Here is a 17,956-nt window from a genome sequence, read left to right as displayed (position 1 = left end):
GGACAAGTTCCTACTTAGTTCAGAGATTTGGGAATGCTGTAACAGCACTAACCTCCAGCTGCCAACTCAGGCCTTGAAGTTAGTATTTCTGGACAAAAGCAGCCCGTCTGACCCTGTGTCTGCAGAGGCAGGGCCAGAGAGAGCTCCTGGGCATTCTGCAGCCAGCTGTGCTCAGCTCTGGCATTTCACAAGCATTTTCCTTTCCATCGGGCAGAGCAAAGCCTCTGGGGATAGGAGATGGTTTCACCACATCTATTGCCTTGCATGCATTGCTTTCAGCTCTGTGTTCTCCTGAGGAAAAAGCTTGAATTTTCTAAGAAAATTCTAAAATAAAATTAGTTTAGAAGAGACCAAGGAAAATAACAAGAAAATGTAGAAGTCTTTAGTCAAATTCTGGGCATGAACTTGCTATGTACATGTATTTTTTTCTATTGCAGTTCTCTCCACCCATTTTTGTCATACATTAGAAATGTATCCTTGCCAGCTTCCTCCTTTCCTTTAATTGTTGCATATTACATCCTTCTTTCATTAATAGTTTTCATTCTTTTCTACTGCTGCCTACGTGAACATTTGGTAACAAAATGCTTCCTGGGATTTCTCTGATACCTCCTCCTTTTTTGCAAACCATTGGTGTTCATGTCAGGGTTAGTTCCAGGATCTGTGTACTGCTGTCTACTGAAGATGTGCTGCTGCCAGGGTTGGGCTGCAGGGAGCAGTTCCCTGGAGCACTGCGTGGACGTGACGCTCAGCTGATGGCTTTATCCTCGATCCTGAGGGCTGAACTTTCCTGCTTCCTGTCCGTGGGAGCCATGATCTCAGTTCAATGCTATTCTGAAATGATGCCCGACAGTCTTTCTTTTTCCACTCTGGCTTTATTGAAGAAATCTGTCCTTTCTTTCATGGTGGATGATATTCTACATATCTACTGTGATTTAATTCCTTCCCAATGACTTCACGAAGATGGTGAAGGGCCTGGAGCATCTCTCCTATGAGGAAAGGCTGAGTGAACTGGGTCTGTTCAGCCTTGGGAAGAGAAGACTGAGAGGGGACCTGATCCAGGTCTATAAATATCTAAGGTGTGGGGGGCAGAATGGCGAGGCCAGACTGTTTTCAGTGGTGAGTGGAGACAGGACAAGGGGAAACGGCTGGAAACTGCAGCATAGGAAGTTCCGTACAAACATGCGCAAGAACTTCTGTACAGTGAGGTGACGGAGCACTGGAACAGGCTGCCCAGGGAGGTGGTGGAGTCTCCTTCTCTGGAGATGTTCAAGACCTGCCTGGATGCCGACCTGTGCGACCTGCTGTAGGGAACCTGCTTTGGCAGGGGGGTTGGACTCGATGATCTCTGGAGGTCCCTTCCAACCCCTACAATTCTGTGATTCTGTGTGATTCTGTGATTCTGTGACTTCTTATTTGTCAGCCTTGTAATTACATGTTCTTTACATCTCTAAGTACAAGTGTTACTGTTACCAGACCTGAGATAAGGTTTGATCTGTTAGGACCTCTTTCTAAAAGTTTCTTACCTGTATTCTAACTTAAGACTATAGCTGTAACTATTTTCTTTCTATCTTCCCCCAGTTTCTTGTCTAACATTTGAACTTGATTCTTGAAATGAGCAAAGAACTGCTCGCAGAGTGCTCAGGTCATGGCATTACTCGCAGCCAACACAGCACTCATGCTGTGCAGCAGTGCTGCTCCTTGGAGGGCAAGCAGCCATGCAGGGATGTGAACTGAGCAGTGCTCACTGTCTGTACTCAGGTGATGTTTGTTCTCTTTTGAGTCTCTGTGAGCCTGATGGAGGTGGCAGGAGAAAGTCGGCCATGAGTAATTGTCCAAGAAGCAAAGGGGCTTTTGTTTTTAATCCTGTAATTATCAACTGCAGCTTCACTGACAGGTTCCTTCATTTTCAGCATTTCCCTGTTTCCCCTGCCTGGGCTTTCTCTGTCCTCAGAGCTGCTGGGACCCAGGGGTGAACTTCTCCTGTGCTCTCTGCCACGTACTGCCTGATGCAGTTCTCCCAATTAGCCATGCAGGCATCTGGGCACGTAACGCTGGGCCTGATTTCTGCTTGAGGTTCCAAACCAAAGGATGCCACAGTCAAGTTTTCCCTTCTTTCACCTTTATTTTTCACTCTGTGGATCCAAAAATCACATCTGGTAGGCCCATAGAAGCATTTAAGATAAAAAATGAGGTGTGTACTTGACTGCTATATAGGTGGATCTTAAATACACGAGTCCTTCTTTCAGCACGAATTTTCAGTTTGGATGATGCCCTTGGTCCTCCAGTAATGTTTCCAAGGCGTAAACCCTTACTGATCTCAATAGGCCACCATCTGCTTTTAGGATTATATGTGACTTATTAGCACTTAAGTTATTATTATTTTGAATACATCTTGCGTTGCAACAGGAAGAAAAACACGGGAATTATGTATCTCAGGGCATCTTCTTCATTCCCACCATGTTCCTGGGTGAAAATGACGGTACCAATGAAAAATTAATTTTGTCGGTTTTGTTTGGCGTTTGGATGTGGAAATGCGGACGCTCCTGCGCTGGGGTGTTCGCAGCGACGCCGTTTTCGAGCAGAGCGGGCGCGCAGTGCTGTTACCGCTGCCCCGGGTGGCTTTTGCCGCTGTAACGCCTTCGGACGCGCTCCATCCCCGCGCAACGCCGGGCCGGGGCGCGCCCTTCCCGCGCAGTGCTGCGCTCCCGCGGCGCCCGAAGGCGGAGCTTGGCGGCCCCGCCCCTCCCGCGGCGGTGTGCGCCCGGGCGCGGAGGCCACGAGCGGCTCCTCTTGTGCGGCCGGGCGCCTCGCCGCCCGGGTCCTCCCACCGCCGTATAAAGCCTGGGGCGGGCGGTAGCGCCCTTTGCTCTGCCCGCCGCGGAGGAGGAGCGGCGTCCCGGGCGCGGCACCGGCTGCTCCTGGCGGCGCTTTTCTCCTTTCTCCCACCTCCGCCCTCGGGGCTGGCGGCGCGGGGAGCGGCGGCGGTGCGGAGGGGGAAGATGGCGTGGAGCGGCGCCCGGCTCCCGCGGCTCCTCCTGCCGCTGCTGCTGGCCTTAGCGCTGCCAGTGGCGGCGGAGCGGCGCTCCGGGCCCGGCCCCGGCCCCGCAGGTGAGGTGCGGGGCGGCGGGAGGTGCGGAGCGCGGCGGGGATGCGCTGCCGGCATGCGCCGCCGGCTCCATTGTGCTTCCCGGCTCGGGTGCGTCTGCCGGGAGGGAGCCCCGCCGGTCCGCGGTGCGCGCGTGGGGGCTGCCGCTTCTCCCCGGTTATTTCTGTGTTTCTTCTGTAAGTCCGCCGCTCCGCGTTTTTCCTTGCTGCTCGCGGCCCCGGGGAAGGGGTGCGGCCCCCGGTGCTCCCCAGGTTGTCGCCCGGAGGAGCTGAAAGCATTTTAAATCGCCGGAGTGAGTCATGCGGCGGTAGACGCAGGATTCAGCTTCGGAAAAAAGTAAAAATAGATTCCTCAGTGGGAAGGGAGCGCCTCTGACTTTCTCCTTTCCTCCCCCCCCTTTCTCTTCCCTGCTCCCGTGACAAAGTGTTGATGGGCAGGGAGGTCTTCCACGGCAGGGAAAAGCACAGTGTCATTCGCTCCGTGCCTGAACTTCGTCAGCTCGGGGTGAAGTTTCCCACTTCGTGAGAAAAGTGAGCTGGAGGCTGCCGTGCTTTTTGCTGGTCCTCGGAGGCCGCCAGATTTCTGTTCCTTGTTTTCTGTAGTCACGTCTGTGAGAAGGTAGAAAGCAATTGTATCTTCATTATGTAGAATACAAGAATGCACGCAGGAAATTCCCTCAGAGAGGTGTCCAAACATATGTGTCAAGCTATATGCCAAAACCGATTTCTTATCCGGTACTGCTTTAGCATCTGTATTTCTGATTTCTGTTCTGGAAATAGAAAGGTATTCCATCCTGCTGAACTATTACCACATGAAATCAAAGTAGTTTTATTTCCTGGCTTGTTTACTCAAGTGTGTAATAAAGTTATTTTTATTACCTAGCTTGATTCTTGCTTTGGTGCACTGAAGGCAGCTCGTTTTTCTGAGAGACAAGTTTATTCCAGGAACTTCTGAGTTTGAAAGTTGCTGCTTTAGCTCATAACCAGTGTAAGATAAGTCGGCATTGATGAACACCAGGCTACTTGCTGTGCTGGTCTCTCCCAGCTTTCTCCTTTTGCTGCTTTTGGACACTCTGCAGAGTTCCCTGCGGGCTGTGTATGGCTGTTGCTCGCCCTCCAGGCAGTGCGAGCATCGCTGTCCCATGGCCATGGGGCTGTGTCCTCCTGGGGTGTGTTTTGGGCAAAACACAGAGCTCCTGTGCCTGTGGCAGAGGGGCTGTGAGGATGCTCCTGTGGCAGTTGGTTACTGCAATCAACTGCGTTTTTCCCCCTCTAAAATATCTATGCAAATAATGTATTTTTTTTTAAGCAACTTGATCTAGGTGTGATATCTTGTGCTGATATCAAGTAACGACTGGCCTAGTAATGACTCTTGATTTTAAACCCTGTTGCTGGTCAAAGGCTTGAGAAGTAGAGAGTGCATAGTTCAGTGGTAGATGAAGCACTGTGCTTTATAGCAAACCAGAAATGGACTGGTGTATCTAGATAAATGATAAAAGTGATTCTGTACAAATTGCAACACTGGAAAGCCCTGTTCTATTTTATATAAGTGATCAAACAATAAAATCCTATTCTTAATTTAAACAACAGTAGTCTGTATTGGACTGTAGCAAACTGCTGAGTGCAGGCTGCTCTTTGGGTAGCTTCTGGACCGTAGTGCTGCCTGCCGTGTTACTTGATTTTGTACCAGTTTTAACCCTTCGATGTTATCCTCCAGTCTGTGCTGTATTGCTTGGCTAGGGATAGAGCATAGTGTGCCCTCCCTTGTAGAAATCCATACATGTATGTGGGCTTAGTCTTCTGTGGAATAAAGATGCAAAAGTTTTGGTGTTAGAACAACAGCATTAATGTATTCCTGCTGTGCTGCAGTTACTGAGTACCTGTTGCTTATCATGTAACACGCTGCAGGAGAAGATATTTGTCGTTATTTTGGGTGTGCCCATGAGTGTTTTTTCAATCAGTTCTCTGCACAGGAAACTACCCTGCCTTCTCAGAGTCCATTCCTCAGTGGCTGTGGACTTGGCCGCTTGGCTGTGTGGCCACGTAGCCACTATGTGTTGTAAGAGCATTGAGCAGGCCTGCTGTGTTGCTGCTGTCCTAGTACACCCAAAACATGAAGAGTGGGTGGGGGTCAGGGCTTGTCACAGGGAGTGGAGGTAGCTTCCAGAGCCGACGTGGCCAGGATGTGTCCTGGAGCTGCAGCAGTACCCGTGGCCAAGCTGCCGGCTGTGCTCCGCCTTAGTGAGCCTTCCCTGCTGGCTGCAAGCGCTGCAAGCAGTGATGGGTATTGGATGTGGCTGTGTGAAGGCCTGCTTGGAGGGACAGTAGGTGCTTTGTGAATGCTATTGACATTTTTAGGCTCCTCCAAAATGGATGTGGTGATGACAGTGACTGTAAGCCTTTCACTGAGGCAGCGCAGTAAAGGAGCGAGGGATTTTGATCATGTAACCAAGTACACCATGTACCTGGTGTGCTTTCTGAAAGAAATGGAAGGCTCAGCCTGTTTTCCCCTTAGAAATGGTGCGATGAAGAACTCAGACTGCTCTCTTGAAGTTGAGAGGCTGTACAATGCAGAGTGAAAAATATAGGAGCTTTTTGGCCAGGTTTTTTCTTTCCTCAAATGGTGAAGGTAAGTCGCAGTAGTGGATGTGACATTGCTTTTGTCTGTGATGGGCAGTGTGTTTGGCTAAGGTCATAGGAAATTTGACCAGAAAACAGCTGTTACCTGCTTTGGCAGGGGGGTTGGCCTCGATGATCTCTAGAGGTCCCTTCCAACCTCTACAATTCTGTGATTCTGTGATAGTTCTTATTTCTAATTGATACTCTCAATTGCTGTCTGAGTCAGGATGATTTTGCATGGAACATGTTCCTGTTAAGGAACTAACGTTATTTCTGAAAGGTTTCTTTGCACTGACTGCATATTCTGGAGAGTCGTGGTTTATGTCCAGATTCCTGACTTCTATATTTTTTCCCCCATCATTACTGCTTACTTAAGGAGAATTGACTCCCTCTTCACAGGGAAACATTTTGTTTTGTCTGCTGAATTACCATTATTACATTGCATGATCAAAAGGAACATCGATCCATTTGTGGAAAGCCACTAATCTGTTTAAAATTGAAATTAGTTGACACTCTGCTCCAGTGAATTCCCTTGGCACAGATGGTAGGTAGGATCACAATAAGGGCATTTTTGTTTTCATTTATAACATCTGTTTTTATACTTCTTGAGGGACCAGTTGCAAGGAGAGCAACTTTGAAAGTGAAGAATCTTTGTTCCTTCTTAATTTCTACGCAGTGTAGTTCCCTTCAGCAGAAAGCACAACATGACAGGAATGTGTCTGTATGTGTAGGAATGTTGTAGCTCTATAGGATAAGTGACAGTCGTAGAGGAATACGTGCTTGCAAGCACAGTCTGACATTGCTGTGGTGTTCAGACTTCTGGTTCTGTAACAGAACTACTTCTGGAGTATTTCATTAGGATTAATTCACTTCTCAAAGTAAAGTTTATATTGCGCATGAATAGACTAAATATGTAAAATCTCTGGTTCACCCCCAAATTATTTCAAGCAGCTGGAATTCCTATTAAAATTTGCAGTAGCTGGGGAAGAATAAGCAGCCCATTAAAGAAACAGAATATCTTTTTTTCTTTTTTTTTGATGATCATAAGAGTAACATCTTGTTCATATTCTCAGTGTCTGAGTATGTGCATGTATTTTAATTAGTATTTTGATGAAATGTTTGCAAATGTGACTGCAGACACGTAGGTATCTGCTGATCATTAGCTATTATTGGCAAATTATGCAGTTATCATATTCAATCATTTCAGTCTGTTTCTACCAAATATGGTGTAAAGATGCTGTGGATTACTTTGTAATTCCTTTGAAATGCATAAATGTGTTTGTAATGGAGAACAAATTAATTACATATCTGTTTCCTTAATAATTCAAAGTTAAATAGTAGAATCTTGTTTTAGTTTAAAACATCCAAATTTATAGGACAAATCTGAAGAAAGCCTATCTTGTAGTGGTTGTCCCACCAGCTCTTTCAGGCTGCCCTTTGAAAAGTATTCTAAGGGTTCTTCCTGGTACAAGTTGCAATTCTGTCGGTCCACTGTTATTTTCTATATCCCAGTGTCTTTTTCCAGGAAAATCAAATGTCTTTTTGATGGTAGTATTAATTCTTAAAGTATAACTGCAAGTTACCCGATTCTTGTATTAAAAATCCATGCTAACTAGAGAACTAAAGGTTGAAGAAAAAAAACAAAAACAAAAAAAACCAACAAACTTTATTTGGACTATCTTCATAAGCAGCTTACCAATTATGTTTTATATCACTGTGAAACAGCTATACACACATCATTAGCATGAGATTACAACCAGGTCCATTAACCTAATAACTGAAGTTGCTAGCCCAGATGTTCCTTGTTAAAAGCACTCCAAAATATACGTCATAACTTGCACGTCTTTTGGTTTTGTGTCAGAAACAGGATGGGTCTTTGGTGCTGCTCCACAGGCTGAAGGGCAGGCTTGCTTGGAGCAGGCGCTGCCCTTCTTGCCTAGTGTGGAATTGCAGTCTGCCCTTGATGCAGAAAAGGGCTCTTGGACAGGTGTGGTTTTTCTCCTCCTGAAGTTTGTTGGACTGCATTTCTGTCCAGTTACTGGAACAGTCAAAGCTAGGCTGTGGAGATCTGGGGCTATGTGTTGCACAACCAGTGCCTGGAAGCAGGGTGGTACGCAGAGTTGTGGGGTGGTGGCTCCTGCTGACAATGTGGGGACAGTTATGCCTCCTTCAGACAGCTCCAGTTTTGCTTCTCCTTTGTTAAACAAAGATTTCTTGAAGGAGATATCTTTATTACAAATCTTAATTGCCAAGTTTCACTGAAGGCTTGATTAGCTGTCTGAAAGCAGGATTTAACGATGCCTGGTGCAGTATGTGACTGCCTGTTTAAACAGCTGGAGATGCTGAATAACAGCTTAAACAGCAGCATGCTCTTCTCTAGACACTCATTTATGAGGGACAGCAAGGGCAAGGCTACTAAAAAGCAGAAGCTGATAAACTTTCTTGCTCGGACAGCTGGGGTTAGCTGTCCTGGTCCCAGCCTACAGCCCTGTGGCAGTGTATGGTTGCGAGCACCCATGGCCGGGCTACTGTCATGGCCCCATCCCCACTGCTTAGGAGACCTCTGAAGCTGAGCTGCCATCTGTGTGCTAATAAACAGCTGTAACCGGACCCTCTCCCACTTACCAGGATCTGGGCAGCTCTCCCTGGAGAGTTTGCTTCATGCATTACAGTGATGTTATGTGTAAATGTTCATGTCTGGGGACTAAGGAGTACCTCTTATCTGTGCTTTACTATGGAGTAACCAATTCAATAAACAGAGTCTCACCCAAGTCAACTGCAGATAGTGGGGGAGAAAAAAAACTTATGAATGCTGCCGCTAGTGCCTCGTTTTGCTCAGGAAATCTTGCATTGGAAGGAGCACAAGCCTGAGCACAGCCAGCGCTGCGGTGATTGATGAGTGCACACACAGGCCCTAATGAGCCTGTGTTGACTGTCTGTGGTACTGCGAAATTAAAAATAAATATTAAAAAAAAAAAAAAAAAAAAAAAAAGACTTCAGCCAACCAGCTTGCAAACAGTTTCTAAAAATGGGAATGAATTAATATTGTGAGTAACTGCTGGCCTTTATCTGGAAGTGTGTACATGTGTAAAAGAGGTGGTCTATGAGTGGTATTTCACTATTATTGGAACTAGCTATATTCAACAATTGATCGATTCCGTGTAGATGTTTGAAACACTATTAGAGGTGAGATCAGAACTGCTTGGTATAAGACAAGCAGCAAGCTGCAGCACAGCAAGTTTCTTGATGGAGTCGGGATGTCAGAGGAGTAAAATGGCTGTTCACATCCTTAAGGGACAGAATTTAATTATATGAAGAATCTTTAGTATTTGTGTACCATCCTTCAGACTCTGAAAAAACAGGCACTGTTCAGCACTCTTTGCCTCTTTATAAATGGTTTTGAATTATGGATTATATTTAACAATAATTGGACTCCTGAATGTTAAATCTTTCCTGAAGTTGTATTGAAAATCAATCTGCATTCATTTAGTAGAGGGGAAAGGACTGGTAAAATTTAATACCCTGTTCAGAGGCTTTGTGTTAGCCAAGAACTAATCTAGTATATTTTCTGTATTACAAGAAAATTCAGAGTAAGTTCTGTTTATTTTAATGCATTTCTGCAGGTTCTTTTGAAAACAAGGAAAGAAGTAGAAGATTTAAATGCGGCAATGATTGTTGCTGAGGAAGTTGCAACAGTACCAGCTGCTCGAAAGTAAACTGAGAAATTACACCTTCTATATTTCTTTCCTGGGAGAACTGCTGAAAACTTCCTGCCCTTTCTAGTTCTGTTCTGTGGCCAGGAATGGTGTTGGAGTTCTGTTACTGATATCTGTTGCTCTGTGATTTTTAGGAACATTTACAAATAACCCTATGACACAAGTTCTACAGTGACTATGCTTGTACCATTATAAAGGCAGAATTATATCTGCTTTAATTTAGTCAATCTGGTTTAAAGTGTAGTTACAAGTCTGACAGCTAGCAAAGTCAAATCTGGCACTGTTTTGCAACTGACATAAATATTTGTTCTGTACTTTGTGTTTTGTAGTAAGATATGCAAGCGCAGAAATGCAGTGGTTAACAAGAGGTTTTTAAAAAGGAAAACAGAACTAACTTTCGGAGAAGTCTGTGCAGAAAGATCTGCTTCTTCTAAATCTGGCTCTCAAGTTTAATTTGAAGCATTGACTCTTAGAAATCCCTTTCACATACAGGCATATGTGAATAGCATGCAGCCTGTGTTTGGCAACCCATGACTGTACTTGCTATCTATTAATTCTAATCTCATCTTTTGTTATAAATTTTTTCACTTTCCTGTTGTTTTTGAGGTTTTTCAGACATATTACCTCTCATCCCCAGCAACCTAGCCACGCTATTAAATATTGGAGGATACAGACTTATTAGCTACAGCCACAAGTACCTTGTGAGACTTTGATATGAGCCTTGTACCTTTGAGTAGCTGTAAGCTGTGGGATGAGTGGTGGCATGCAGGAAAGTGTTCTGTGTGGAACAGAAGTCAACTCTATAATATGTAGATCAGATTTTAAAAACTAACAAAACAAAAACCAAAAGCAACAACAGAACTTCCAAATATGAAATAGTGTTCTCTCTGTACCAATCGTCTCTTTCCCTCCTGGAGTGTGATTCAATAACTCTTTCTCAAGAGGAAAGACTGTGCTTTCTAACTCAGTATGTTTGTTCAGCATCCTAAGGGAAAATAAACAGTTGTCATATGGCTCTATCTTTCGCCTCCTTATGCCAGCAGCTTTTTTTGTCCAGAAACTGTTCTGTTGGCCTACTGCTTTCTTTGACCATAAGTACATCCTATAAACTGACTCTGAGTAGATGTGAAAAACACGAACTTTAAACATATGCATTGTATACTTAAGATCTTGTTTGTTTACTGCTGGATTACATTAAGCAAGTATATGTATGTAGGTATAACTTATAATCATAGTTATATTGCACATAATGGGTTTCTGCTGTTTCCATTTGTCATCTTTTTAAAGTGTGTGGGTTTTTAAATGTTTGTTTGTTTTAAGACTCCAAGTCTAGGCTCTGACTCTGGAGGAAAAAATAAGAACATTCTTTTCAAGAAGTCGAATACTGTCTTACTGTGCAATAAGTGGAAGCTCATCTTGTTCTAGAAATCTGAGCTGTGGAAGTACTCGTCGGTATTCAGATTTTAGATGACTTAGCAGTTCTTTGAGCTTTCAGTGTATTGTGTGAGCGATGTATAAACATCAAAAGGGCATGGCTGTTGGCACCACCAGTGACCTCCTATCTACAGAGCTTCAACACGTCTCAGGAGCATATGGAATAATTAGTTTTAGCGAAGTCATCAAAACTGCGTGGGAAGAGAATTGGTTATTTTGACTATATTGAAACAGCGATGGTGACAGTTTTGCATAGGCCAAGGATCCATTTCAGTTTTTACTTTTCTATATGGGCTTAAAGAAAATGTAGCACAAGCTTTAAAAGATCTTTCAGAGCTCAGGAATTAATTGATAACTCACTGTTGTATATTGTTTAGCTTTTTTGGCTGCAAAACCAGAAAATAACTTATGCATGATATTTTTAAAAAGACTATAATAGCCAGTTGTTTGGATTCCTATGTTTTTATCTTGTTTAGAATACACTGTAGAGTATTTTACTTTTTCTAGTGTATCTTCCAAAAATATAGCACATCTGTCAGAGGTATCACAAGAGGTTAGTTGTACAGTTATAGTCTGCTGCTAAATACCATTTAATTCTTCCAAAATTTAACATTTTATCATGAGGTATGGCAAAAATTTACATCTAGAATTCCAGTTGTGGATCATACTTTCACTACGTGTTGGCTGACCTGCACTATGATTCCTTTTTTCAAACTTGGGCTTGTGGTACCATGCTTATCAGGCCAATGATATTAAAGTGACATATCTCCCAAGCAGGGTTAGTAACATGCTGGGACGTATCCATTAGGAGCTGGGAACATCAAGCTCCTGTGCTATGTGCATGGCTGGGGACGGCAATTTGCAGTTCCATTTTCAGTTGACATAAAGACTTTACATGTGATTTCCCAGTGGAATGTATAGAGTTGCCATCAGATATTCAACTCAAGAATTTGATCACCTCTCTTTACCAGAATTCTATACCATAGAATAATATCATTACTTTTTGGCAGCATGCGCATTTTCAAATTGTTCAATGTTTTCAAAGATGAAGTGCAGAAAGAGTAAAACTTCATCAAAAAAATCTTTGACAAACATCTTGAGAACTGCAACCTCTGCCATCAAATTGAACTGATGCATTGGTTTCCCAAAAACAAGGTCAAATATTCTAATGGTTTTATGTTTTTGTTGCTCTTTTAAAAATATTTTGATTAAAAACAAAAACAAAAACAAAAACAAAACTTATTTTGTTTTTTTTACATGCCTTAAGTATATTATATTATATATTATTTTGTATGCAGCCCAAGACAATTCCTTTTCACTCTATGTGGCCCAGACAAGCCAAAAGGTTGGACACCCATGGAGTAGGTTGTCTGCCTTGGGAAAAACAGGCAGATAGGAAACTGTAATCTAAAACTAAACAAACTTCCCCCCCCCCCCCCCTCCACCAGCTAATCTGTGGAAAGAGTACATAATCGAAGTTTAGTTAGAAGTTTGAAGTTGCTAGCTAAGGCCGTTTAGTGTCACTCTTGATAGCTAATTCTCAGTTGAGCATAATTTTTAACATTCCTTGTTACTATGCATTTGAACTGTGACAGAGGAGGAATCCAGACTGAAAATGCTTTTTCAGCTGTGTGTTTTAGTGCATCTCTCCAGTGATGGAGAAGCATGCTCCAACATAGAGTAAAGGCAAGCTAAATCCAGTCTGATTTTTATGGAAAACTGACTTCTTTTTGTCTCCCACATCTATGGAGGTGTGGAAGACATAACAGACACAACCACAATAGCTTTATTATTGTGCTTGAATGCATTCACATGCCTTCTGCCTTCCCAATAAATGCTCAGTCTATGCCTTAAATTTAGGTCACGCAGATAACTGCCAAGGCTACCTGTGATAGGATTGTAATAGTTCAGCTTTTCTTTGACTTTGTATGTATGCATATAGTTTATTTACTTTTAAATCCTATTAGGTTTTCAGTTCCCAAGCCTTTTCCGTAGCCTATAGCAATTTGTTCATTTGTTTGCTGGAAGCCTTTAGTGGATTATTTTGCAATAGGGCTGTTTTATAGGCACTAGGACACAGATAAAAAATCAGTCATCGTTTACTATTATAAGCCACTAGTTTTCCAGATAGGCAAAGGTTTTGATGGCATAATGCAGTATTATGCACATATGTCCTTTGATCTTACTGCATGTTCCTATTCCAGTGAAGTCTACGGCAGTTGAGTCCAAGAGCAGAATGTCAGCTCCCATATGGCTGCAAGCAATATCCTCATTTTTGGCTGCTTTAAAGCTACTGTACTAGTGCCCGCAACCCCTGGTAGAAATTATGTAGTAATCTCTGTCAGTGTTCATTCATGATAAATAAGAACCATGTGGGTGTACAAGGAGCAACTGCAGTGCTTTGCGTGTTCCTCTGCCAAGGTATGAGCAGAGAGGTCACTGCAACTGAGTGCAGTCCTGCCGCGGCAGCGCTGGCTGAGACCTCCACACAAATCGGTGAAAGCAAAGGCACTGGTTTACTCTTATTTCTGGAAATACGTATTTATGAGGCAGATTCCCGATGGTGGCAGCCCAAAAGATTGAGTGAGGGAGTGAAGTGTTTTGATAAATAGTCACTGAGTTTGCTAATATGTTGCATGAGCTCTTTATGCAGCGTTGTCTTTCACAACTTGAGTACTCAACCGTTTCCTAATTTGCACATAAAAATGAGTTCTGCCTGACACTGGATATACTTCCCGTGGCCAAACATGTGCTCTCAGGCTTGTTTTCAAAACAGAACAGCTGCTTTGTGAACACAACTATCTGAAAGCTGTCTGGAATAATTGCACTGTAATAACATCGGCACCCTCATATCTGGCATGAAGCTCTTCCGATTTTTTTTTTTTTCCCCATGCCTTCCTGTTGAACCTCTGTGTAGGGTTTACGTTTCCTTTTCACACAGACTGATTTCACTTGTGGCAGAGAGTGCCAGGCAGCAATCCTCTGTGTCTGCTATGGTGGCTGCGGGCTGCATGCTGCCGCGCAGCCCAGGCCTGAGAATGGGCAGGGTGCTGGCTGCCTGCTGCGTTCGTGGTTTCATCTGTGTTTGTATTTGGGGGATGCTGTTACTTCTGGAAAACACTACCGAATGTGCCTTCATCCCTGCTGTGAGAGGGATAGTCAATCTGAAGGAACTGGGTAGCTCAAGTGTGGATGTTAGACCACACCGCAGAGCTCCCAGTGGGTAGGCTGCTGTGTGGAGGACAGGGTTTGCTCCCAAACAACATTAAGGCGAGAACTGTACTGCTTCAGCCAGAAGTCATCGTGGTGTTTGAGTGAAGCATTTTTTGTCTCTCTCACTGGAAAACAAACACCTGGTCACAGCCATAACTCAGGGTCTGAGAAATTGGAGGCAGATTTGTACTGCAGCACACAGCGGATGCCTGCTCAGTCATGCTGCCAACACAGGTCAGGTGCTGCTCCTGCCACCGGAATGCTTGCTGTGGCATGGGCCGTGATGGCATCTAAAGCAGGTGTAGCCAAGCGTGTGATTAAAGTGGCTTGGATGTAATCAATCCCCCAGAATCTGTGTTTTACTTGCACATTTGCCTTATTGTGAGTTCTTGAAAGTTGCTTTGCGTATGTTATTGGATGAAAACCGTTAGAATGCTGATCCCATTCATTGCACCTAAATGGGAATGAGGAATAGACTCAAAAATGAATGATGTTAAAGGGTTAAAAAGGAGTAATGGTCAGAAACATCCTATTTGCTCACTTCTGCAGAAAGAAACATGCATCTTTTCTGCCAGCAAAGCTGATGCAAGTTATCACTTTTAAATCAAGTCAGAGGAGCCTGCAGGAATTTCATTAATATTTTTGCAATATCAAAAAGGAGCTACTTTCCTCATTTGGTTAGTAATCCTCTATATAATGTGCCAAGGTAACTGTCATTTAATGTACTTTTCTTAAGGCATGCTATTAACAGGATAAAATCATACACTGTTTGCTCTTTTATTTAAAGCAGATGCATGTTCACACGTTCACACACAACCAACCAAGCAAGAAAGCAAAATAAACAAAACTCCAAAGACTAAATATTCTGTGAAGAGCCTGTCTAGAATCTGAGATTCCAAATTCTGCATTCTTCTCCATTTAAAAACTGTTTAAATACCAGATGCACACAAAATCCAGTGACACTGAAATAACACCTTTTAAAACTCTTCATCTGTAACTTTAAAAAACTGACCATTGGCAAGTATACTGAAAGCATTTCCAAAGTAAATAGTACCTTTATAAAAATAGCTTCCTGTCTGTTCTGTGACTATTTGCAAAACTGACTTAGGCAGCTTATTTAGACTTACTGGGTATGAGCACAATACAGGTTCCTTTTGTTTTTTTGCATGAATTTTGCAGTGCGTCTTGAAATGCATGAACTAGGTATAGGTGGAATTACTGTGAGTTTCATTAAAAAAAGAGTAACAGTATCCCATAAAGAACAGTAGATTGTTTTACCAAAATGTATTTGTACATTTGTTTAAGACAGTCTTAGTTACATTTAGTGACTGTGAGGGAGAAAATAAGATCAATCCGATGCAGCCCACATTTTATCACTTACACCATGTTGTCAAGTAGTGATGTTGAAATCCTTGCTTTGAGCATTCCTCAGGAAGCTGTAGGTGTGAAAAATGTCTATCCCAAACCAAACTTTGCAGTTACAGTCAGTGCTTGACTGTTCTCCTAGGAAACTGTCAGCAACGGATTCACTTGGCTTGGTGGTGCAGTCTAGTATGATCAGACTTTCCTTAATCTGTTCCATAGAAAAAAATCCTACCCTCTGTCTCCAGCTGTTTTAGCCATAATCTAAGATGGCATGTTCTTCATCCATTCTGTGGTGACTTCTGTAGAATTACTTTAAATTGCATAACCTTTAGAAGAACATATCATACCATTATCGCTGAACTTACGTCCATCTGTGAGTCAGTGTGTCTGTGAGTGCACTGCACTGGAATTCTCTGGGATGGCTCTGCTCTTTTTAGGTGTGCACATGGGATTTTCTTCTGACTCTTGACCACAAAAGTCTGCTAGCACTCAAGCTGGAAAAATGTGGAGTAATATACCTTTTAAAACTGTCTTTCCATAATGTTTGGATGTCCATACCAAGTTGATTGAAGAGTTTCAAATACTCAAAGTTTCTTTGATGCACGGTGCAGGAGCATCAGTGTGGTGTGGCAGTCAATAATTAACTTGGGCAGCACCAAGTAACAGCTGTAGAAGGCCTGTTCAAAACAAAGAAGTTAGTGTTTTCCTTTGAGTAGGTACTGGAATGCGGGGCTGTCATTGTGTAAGGTTTACATCAATTTGCTGGATGACTGGCTAAGAGTGAGGTTAAAAAACAATCTTGTGTTTGAAAATGTAGAGAAACCATGTCTAGGTTATGGAAAACTGAGCGTGGTAAGAAAGCACTGTATATGATTTCCTTATCCTTGCTATTCTTCATGGTACTCTGATGGCTTCAGCTGAGAATGGACTACCACATCACTGTCTGACCTGGCTGGAGTGCTTGTGGGAGTGAGCTGGTGACTTATACCCAATCTGTCTTATTTCACTGGGGGAGGAAAAGAAGAAATCAGGGGGTCCTGAGACCAATCTCCATAGATTTCCTGCTGCAGTTGTATTAGACAGATTTCATTAGAATTTCATTAGAGTGATTTTTTTGTTGTTGTTGTTGTTGTTGCTCTGCAAGTTATGTCTGCGTTAATACAACTATTATTGCTAGCCTGACTGCTCATTGGTACCCTGTAAAGTATATTGATACCTGTCTGTCAAGCATCGTCATCTGTAGCAAGTGCATTTCTTATATGAAGAAAAAGGGAAGCAGGGTGCTTCCTTGTGTGTCAGTTTTGTGGGCATCAAACAAAAATAAAATAGCAGGCTGTGACAGATTTGAGTACACTCAGGATGAACTCTTCTTTGCCTGTATTCTGTGCAAACTTCAAAGTTTGCACTAGTGGAAAAGACTAAAGGGTTAATAGGAATGTTTTTTGCAGCAGCCGTCTCTAGCAAATGTTACTGTGCTGGTCAGGATAAACCCAGAGGATGTTTTATAGAAAAGTGAGGCAAGAACAGGCGCTGTGTCTGGTATAGCGATTAGAGGTGATTCATTTTGCTTTCTGTATGGATTGATCTCCTGGGCTCTGTTTAGAGGGCAGCCGGTGCTTGAACTGAGACCAACTGGAGGAACTACAATGTGCTCTGGGATCCAGGCAGATCTGATTAAGTACTCAATGTTGGATAGGTGTCTTATACTTTTGATAGCTTTGAATTGTGTACCATGATTATGGAGCATATTGCTAAGAGTACAGAATGTTGTTCAATAGTATAATCAGGAAAATATCAAGCTGTTTAGTGGGAATTCTTGGCCCTGCTTGAACTGCGTCAAAAGCCCTGGGATATAAAAAGGAAATTGGTTGCATGGTCATTTGCTTGCGTTCAGTAAGAAGGCAAAATTAGCACTAGTATAATTTGCCGACACCAGATTCTGAATAAAACGAAAACCCATGCTCTTTTGTCACTGTCCAAAGACTTAAAAGCAGTCAGTGCAGCCTGCTGGACTCTGGTGTCCGCTGTTCGCTGCTGGGTGAAGCTCTGTGCTACCATTCACTCGTGAGACAAGAGGTGACAGGATTAGCTCAGGCAGAGTAGTAATAAACTATTTTTGTTTCAAAGATTCCTTCCTGTCCAGAGGTCATACTAGCTTTGTTTTTATCTCTTGAGCTAGCTGTTTACAGAGCAGATACTTCTCTGCTTCCTCTTCCTGAAGATAATTTTAAATACAGCATCTTTGTCCGTAGGATTTCTTGTCTGGTGATGTCTCATGCCTATAACATGACAGTATATTTGCCTGTCTCTAGGTATCAGATGTGGGCAAATTGTGAAGTCATTGATACAGTGTGCTTTTGTTGTAACTGTGGCCTGAAAACTTAATACATGTTCCTTCTTTTTCTCTCACAGATAACCTCCTAGTTTTTACTGTAGCAACTAAAGAAACCGATGGCTTTCATCGCTTCATGCAAACTGCAAAGCACTTCAACTACACAGTGAAG

At 43.0% G+C, this 17,956-nt stretch overlaps 1 protein-coding gene across 2 annotated transcripts in view; it reads left to right on the top strand.

Annotated features, from left to right (window-relative positions):
* Window positions 1–2,574: 2,574 nt before the first annotated feature.
* Window positions 2,575–17,956, top strand: part of PLOD2 (procollagen-lysine,2-oxoglutarate 5-dioxygenase 2) — a gene marked incomplete at both ends in the record, with an annotated part of 46,600 nt that continues 31,218 nt past the window's right edge. The window contains 2 exons of one of the 2 annotated variants that reach the window (XM_079539537.1): window positions 2,575–3,108; window positions 17,865–17,956. In XM_079539537.1, coding sequence (XP_079395663.1) covers window positions 3,000–3,108; window positions 17,865–17,956 — 201 coding nt within the window. The remainder of the gene's footprint in view (window positions 3,109–17,864) is intronic. The other variant, XM_079539536.1, reaches the window with a different exon arrangement.

Source organism: Tetrao urogallus, assembly GCF_951394365.1.
Source record: "Tetrao urogallus genome assembly, chromosome: 9".
In the NCBI taxonomy this organism is placed as follows: domain Eukaryota; kingdom Metazoa; phylum Chordata; class Aves; order Galliformes; family Phasianidae; genus Tetrao; species Tetrao urogallus.
Note: the sequence above shows the minus strand (reverse complement) of the source record. Positions and strands in the feature narration are given on the sequence as shown.